Source organism: Chenopodium quinoa, unplaced genomic scaffold (genome assembly GCF_001683475.1).
Source record: "Chenopodium quinoa cultivar QQ74 unplaced genomic scaffold, ASM168347v1, whole genome shotgun sequence".
NCBI classification, from domain to species: domain Eukaryota; kingdom Viridiplantae; phylum Streptophyta; class Magnoliopsida; order Caryophyllales; family Amaranthaceae; genus Chenopodium; species Chenopodium quinoa.
In genome coordinates, this window is record NW_018745523.1 from 4,153,365 (window position 1) to 4,160,963 (window position 7,599).

Here is a 7,599-nt window from a genome sequence, read left to right on the forward strand (position 1 = left end):
CAGCCCATACTGAAGCTGTCTCGTGTACACCCCCACATACCCCGGGGGTGGACGATGGATTCTATCGGATGCTGAGGGCATTCGGCACCAATATCCATCAGCTTCAAAAATGCCGTAGTGCAACTCAATTTGCTCAGCAAATCGATATTGATCGGCGTTCTCTACCCACCATGAGTAGGGGCGGTTCTTTATCATGGCCGAAGCGACTTCGGCATTCTCCCACTCTGAAAACCCAGGGAGGATATCCCAAAGGACAGCGGGAATTTCATCGTCCAGTCCAGAAGCACTCGGCTCATCCGTTCTTTGAGGAGGAGCCGAGGAAAGGGGAGTCGCCCTAATCCCTTCAGCAGGGTCAGACTCCGGCCTTTGACCATTCCAGGTCCCAATCCTATTCCTAGGATCGGGAATCGGCCTTGCTCTTCTTGGAGCACGGGCTCTACCTCTAACTCCTCTTGCCATGGATTATTTCGAAGAGAAAAGTCGAAAGAAAAGGGGAAGGAGTTCGAATTCGAAGAAAAATAAACTGAAATCAAAGGAATTTACCTTAATCTGAAGCGAAAGTTGCCGATTTACGAGTTCGTAGTGGCAAGTCTCAGTTTCTAAGCTCAATGCTCGGGGGAATTTGCGAAGTTTTGATGCGGGTTCTTGGTTTCTCTCTCGAAGAATTCTGGGTTTGTGTTGGTGAATAAGTGAGGAGAATGACGCGCCTCTGTTTATATCTCCAGGTACGGGATACGAAGAGTCTGTGCTTTAATTTCTCTTAAGTACCCACTAAGTAACCATTAAACACATGTCTTGTGATTAAACCGCCCATTATCCGTCCAACTTCCGCAAATCATTAACCGTTGTTATCTCATTAATTACGGTTTAAATTCAAATTTTTGGATCAATTAAATCATTTACTTCCCTCCTTTTCTGAGTTAAATCAAACCCGACCCGTCATTCTTCCAAATCGGGTCTGGGGGGCAAGTTGTTTGGGTCCAATTTAGTCAAAATTGGGCCTGAGCACTAAATGATCCAATTAAAAGCCCAAGGTCAAGGTTCAACTCTCCAATTGCTCAAAAGTCAAAAGTCAGCCCACAAAGTAAGCCAATTGGGCTAAAGCCCAACCTCTCCAAGTATGACAAGGTATAAAAGCCATCATATTAACACATTCAAAAGGAGATCAGATACATTATCACATACACTGATTATTCCAATTCATATGCTCATTCTTGCATTGAGAAATACTCCACAAAAGCCTCAAGCTACAAACTCTCTTGCATAGTGTCTTCCTTTTTACACATTGTACTGACTTTAGCATCGGAGGGGCCTTCCTCGGAAACACCCCCGAGGCTAGTTTACGTGTGTTCACTGTGCAGGAAACCTTCGGCCCAACACAGCTTGGATCGAATCCAGTCTTCTCCATTTCAGTGGACCTTCGGCAAGGTCCCATTGTTTTCAACCGAAACACTTCTGATTCAATATTGTATTGTATTCGTATCGCCAGGATGAGTGGGTTCGTAGAGATTGAACTCAAAGTACGGGACTATGAATTGGATCAATATGGTGTTGTTAACAATGCGGTCTATTCTAGTTATTGTCAACTTGGTAAGTACTATGTAACAAAACATGCATCTACTCTATTTATACGGTCTAGCAACAAAACAGTTAAGTGATGACGTGATGCATTATTAAAATGTTGGTCAGAGAGTATACCAAAATTTCAATAATATAATTGGATTATAATTGATATATAGAAGTACAAATATCATTGGCATGCTTGTGTATAAGTGTGAATTTTACATTTAGCTTTGTATGTACATCATTTTGTTTTACAAAATGCAACATTTGGTTTTAAAATTAAAATACATCATTTGGTTTCATAGGTATTACATCTATCCTTAAATGTTCGTTCAACCTTAAATTTTTATTTGCCCTTTTGAATTTTTTAAAATTTTTGATTTTTTTAAAAAATAATGTTCCTAATTAATTTACAAAATTCAGTGTAAGAGATATGATATATCGGAAAATGATATATCTCTAACATTCAGCTTTTATTATTAATGAAATTTAAAAATGATTCATAAATTAATAAGAAACAAAATTAATAAGAAAAAGAACATTAATAATTAATTTTGACATAAAAAATAAACAAACAATCAGCCTATAAAAATTGATATAATGGTAGTCATTTTGAGGATAGCTACTGTAGAATTTTCAGTTAATATTCAGCAAAAATGCAAATACCGCATTATATACATTTTTTTTTTGTACATTATTGATATATACTGAGTATTGATTTTAATTTTTTTGAAACATTTACTGTTATATATATATATATATATATATATATATATATATATATATATATATATATATATATATATATATATATATATATATATAGCACATCATGAGGTTTTAGAAAGACTTGGTCTGGCTGGTGATACAGTTGAAAGCAGTGTTGGTACAATAGCACTGTCAAAACTTTCACTCAATTTCCTGGCACCTCTCAAGGTAGGTAGCGATGGATGAGTGCGTGTATATTTTGTTCTTTATTATTACCAATTGATTTTAATATGAAACTTTATTTAAGCTAATAAGGTTATGTTTTATTCACCTGATTTTCACTTATCTAAATGTAACTGAATTTGTTAGACATTATTAAAACCTATTTTTGTTGTTTTGTATTTAGATAACACCCGTTATTGTTAAGATACATATGTAAATATATTTCTGTTATGTTAAGTAAATATTCATGTATAGCTTTTCCTAATTTGTAGCCTTAGGTTATGCCTTGTATTCGGTTATATATTGTACACTGTCAATGAGAATCCCTTAGAGGAAAATATTCCATAAACTCTTTCAAAGGGATCAAACCAATCCGCCACTCTATTGCATTCACAAATCACAATAAATATGCACCACACGATAGAAATGTCTTAATGATTGTGCTCAGGGGCGGAGCTAGAAGGGGACGAGTGGGGACACTTGTCCCCCCATTTTCAAAAAAAAAAATTAAAAAAAAAAAAAATTAAAAAAAAAAAAAAAAAAAAAAAAATGCAATTACTTTCCAGCCAGCCAAAGCCAAACCCTAAGTTTTTCAATTTTCAATTTCTCTCTCTTCGTCTTCGATTCGCCCAATCGCCCTCGCTAGTCGCCTTCGTCCGTTCGCCACTTCGCCGGCAGTCTGTTCGTCCACCGTTCGCAGCAGTGACGAGGTTCAACAGCCGCCCTTGAGCCTTCGTCCTTCCTCCTTCGTGACTTCGTGTGTTCGTGAAATCGTGACTTCGTCTGTTCGCCTACTCGCCTAGCCGTCTGTTCGTCCACCGTTCGCCGGCAGTTCCCCCCTGGTGACGAGGTTCAACAGCCGCCCTTCAGCCCTTGAGCCTTCGTCCTTCGTGAATCGTGACAGCCGTGAGCCCGTGACTTCGTGAGTTCGTCTGTTCGTGTCTTCGTGAGTTCGTGACAGCGTGACAGCGTGACTTCGAGTCTTCGATCGACACTTCGTCTGTTCGTCATATGCATTTCAATGGAGGTATGAATCAATGAATGTTTAATTCTGAATTTCATATTTTTATTACTTGTTTAAATGTTTAATTGTTTATATTTTTATTGTGAATTTGTCATTTGTGGCCTTGTGGGTATTGATTATTGAATAATTTGAATTGATAAATGATTATTGATTTATATTTGTTTGAATGTTTGATTGTTTCCCCTGTTAGAGTTTTTGGTTGTTTTTGTGAAATGTGAATTTAAATTTATTAATTATTGTAAATTATTGAAATGTGTAGTTGAATTAGAAATTTAAAATCTTAGCCTCTTAGGTTTTGTTATTATGTAATGATGTGGATTGTGGTCTTGTGGAAATTGATATATAATTTTCGATTTAATTAGTGTGGTCTTGTGGAAATTGATATATAATTTTCGATTTAATTAGGAAATGTCAAACGATTCACCAAATTCAAACAAATCAAAGGCAACTAAACAACCCGATCTTCGACAATTCTTGTTTAAAAGAACGAAACTCAATGAAAATGAGTCCAATGAAAATGAGTCCAATAACTCACCTTCATTTAGCTCCCCTCAAAGTCAAGAAAATAGTATGGAAATGGGTGGTTCAAGTAATAGTAATGTACCATTAGAGGAAGATTTGGTGTATGATGTTGAACTTCTTCCTCATGATCCGGGAAAAAGAATAAACATTATGGATTACCCCGCAAATGAACGAAATGCTGTTAGGAGGGGTTATATTCTTAAAAAACCTTGCCAACCAAAAACTCATGACTTCCCTACAAGACAAGTGTCTGGTTTGCGTCGCTTTAGTGTTCATTGGTTCAACAAATGGGATTGGCTTGAATATAGTATTGAAAAAGATGCTGCATTTTGTTTTGTATGTTACTTGTTCAAGAATGAAGTTGGTATTAAACCGGGGGGTGATGCATTTGTTGATGGAGGGTTTAGGGCATGGAATAAACCGGAAAGATTTGAGAAGCATGTTGGTGGAATTAAAAGTGCTCATAATCTTGCTTATGAGAAATATGTGAATTTAAGAGATGAAAAAAAGAAATCAATCTTGAATGTGATTGACAATGCAAGTGATGTGATTAAAAGTGAATATTTTATCCGCTTGAAAGCATCTTTATCTTGTTTAAGATTTCTTTTGGGGCAAGGTTTGGCATTTCGTGGACATGATGAAAGTGGGGAGTCATATAATAGGGGTAATTTCCTTGAGCTTTTGAAGTGGTTAGGAGAAAAGGTTGAGGAAGTAAGGATACATACTCTTGAAAATGCACCTAAAAATTGTCAAATGACTTCCCCTCCTATTCAAAAGGACATTATTAACTGTTGTGCCAAAGAAACAACTAGGTGCATAATAGAAGAAGTTGGTGATGATTACTTTGCTATATTGGCCGATGAGTCAAGTGATGTGTCCCAAAAAGAACAACTAGCTCTTGTTTTGCGTTTTGTTGATAGAGATAGTGGAAAGGTAATGGAGCGATTTTTAGGCATTGTTCATGTTGCTAATACTACCGCTTTAACTCTTAAAGATGCAATCATGTCTTTACTTGTTGAACATTCATTGAGCCCATCTATGATAAGAGGGCAAGGGTATGATGGAGCTAGCAACATGAAGGGTGAAATAAATGGCCTTAAGACTTTGATTATGAATGATACTCCAAGTGCCTACTATATACATTGTTTTGCTCATCAACTTCAACTAACATTAGTTGCCGTTGCTAAAAAGAATGATAGTTGTGGTTGGCTTTTCGAGATACTTGGAAATTTGTTGAATGTGGTTGGAGTTTCTTGCAAGAGAAGAGAAATGATTCGTCAAGATCAAGCTCAAGAAGTTGCTCGAGCCTTGGATGTTGGGGATATTGTGAGTGGATCGGGTTTAAATCAAGAACTTGGTTTGAGTAGGCCCGGGGATACTCGTTGGAGTTCTCATTACAAGTCACTTTTAAATGCCATCCTCTTATTTCCTACAATTATTAAGGTGCTTGTACAAATTGGGAAGCATGGTGCATCGGAAGATAAGTTCAAAGCTCAAATTGTTTTAGGACAATTAGAGTCATTTGACTTTATTTTTGTTGCTCACTTGATGTTGACTATTTTTGGATACACTAATGATTTGTGTGTTGCTTTGCAAAGAAAGGAGCAAGATATTGTAAATGCCATGGAACTTGTCACTTATACAAAAACGGTGTTGCAAAAAATGAGGGAGCGAGGATGGGATACTCTCTTAAACAAGGTAACTTCATTTTGCACTAAACATGGTGTTGTTATTCCCACTATGGATTCTCTTTATGTTCCTCATGGAAGATCAAGACGTTTTGTTGAAGAAGCAACAAATGAACATCATTTTCGGGTTGGAATTTTCTTAAGACTAATTGATTTGCATCTTCAAGAACTTGATGAACGATTTAATGAGAGGAATATGGAGTTACTATTATGTATGGCTTGTTTAAGTCCTAAAGATAACTTCTCATCCTTTGATAAAGATAAGGTACTTAAACTTGCCTCTTTTTATCCCGAAGAATTTTCAAGCTTTGATTTGATGGCTCTTGAATATCAACTTGATGTATTCATGGAGAATATGCTAAATGATGAAAGATTTCAAGGTTTAAATGACCTTAATTCTCTTTCTATGATGCTTGTTAAAACCAATAAGCATAAGACTTTTCCTCTTATTCATTTGCTTATCAAGTTGATGTTGATTCTTCCCGTTGCCACGGCAAGTGTTGAAAGAGTGTTTTCTGCAATGACATGTGTCAAAAACAAGTTGCGAAATAGCATGGGTGATCAACTTATGAATGATTGTTTGGTCACTTTTATTGAGAAGGATGTCTTCTTACGAGTTTCCGACGAAAAGATTATTGATCGATTTCAAAGTATGAAGACTCGAAGAATGAACTTGTAATTTTAATGTAATGTTTATGTAATTTTTTTCATCATTTTGAATTGTATGACTAAGTATATATTTGTATTTTGAAATTTTAATATTAAGTATTAACCAATTTGTGTGTGAGTTTTTTTTTTGTTTTTTTTTTTGTTAAGCTTTTCGTAAGTTAAGCATTTTGTCCCCCCAAGTTGAAAATCCTGGCTCCGCCACTGATTGTGCTTGGCCTAATGAAAATTTATGGATGAACAAAGTAACTAATTTAGGCAATGTATATATTTGTTTATTTCGTGTAATCTAGGGTGGAGACAAGTTTGTTCTGAAGGTAACGCTGGCGAAATACTCGGCTGCTCGAGTATTCTTTGAACATTTTATCTACAAGTTGCCGAATCATGAGGGTTGATACTCACCTTTTTTTTTAAAAAAAATAATAAAATAAAATTAGTACACTATAGTCCGTGTTTCGTGAGACTTTTTCATAGTAGTCATTCTTAAAATTGACTATCATTATACGATTATACTTAATTTTCATTAACCGATTTTTTTATTAATTTTTTGTTGGTCATTCTTTTTTAAAAAAATTCATTTCTTTCGGAAATAAATTATGAAAATAAAAAAAAAAAATTATTTTCGAAATTTCTGAAAATTAATCTCCAAATTTTTTTTGAATTTTAAAGAAGAAAAATCATTTTAATAAGTTTGAGTAACAAAAAAATTAATAAAACAACTTCCACAATCTTGTTATATTGTTGTTCTAGCTTGCTAATTAATTAACAACTTCCACAATCTTGGTATAACAGCCGATCCTTGAAGCGAATTCAGTTGGTGTTTTACTGGACAAAAATTATCGTCCTGTTCGTTTTCCTACAGAAGTGAGATCTAAGTTAGAAGAGTTTATGATGCATCAAGAAGGCTCGACGCTTATTCATCATACTATGCCTACTGCTGCCGCGCCATTGAATGGGTTGATGGCCATTAATGATTTCAAATCTATGTGACGCAACTAGCCAACTACGTCGTCATCTAGTGCATGAACAGGAGCAATATTGATCACATATGATGGACAATTTGTGTGTTCTGGAAGGGTTTTCAATGTTTTTACTAATTGCGTTTATATTATAATTTGGAAAATGAATCGATCATATTGTTTTATTAATAAAATAAATTGTTTATATAATTGTGAATTGTGGTGGAGTAGTCCTAAAATTGATGGG

General features: G+C 35.3%; 1 protein-coding gene across 1 annotated transcript; it reads left to right on the plus strand.

The window, feature by feature from the left end:
* Window positions 1–1,490: 1,490 nt before the first annotated feature.
* Window positions 1,491–7,383, plus strand: LOC110715648 (acyl-acyl carrier protein thioesterase ATL3, chloroplastic-like). Its single transcript, XM_021894233.1, has 4 exons — window positions 1,491–1,590; window positions 2,390–2,499; window positions 6,687–6,780; window positions 7,184–7,383. The coding sequence occupies exons 1-4, from the start codon at window positions 1,491–1,493 to the stop codon at window positions 7,381–7,383; spliced, it is 504 nt and encodes a 167-aa protein (XP_021749925.1).
* Window positions 7,384–7,599: the final 216 nt, after the last annotated feature.

Bases quoted from the DNA above. Each gene is read 5' to 3' on its own strand.
- LOC110715648 (XM_021894233.1), top strand. From the start codon at position 1,491: ATGAGTGGGTTCGTAGAGATTGAACTCAAAGTACGGGACTATGAATTG. The intron at 1,591-2,389 runs GTAAGTACTATG...ATATATATATAG, and splicing joins TTCTAGTTATTGTCAACTTG to CACATCATGAGGTTTTAGAA. The intron at 2,500-6,686 runs GTAGGTAGCGAT...CGTGTAATCTAG, and splicing joins ATTTCCTGGCACCTCTCAAG to GGTGGAGACAAGTTTGTTCT.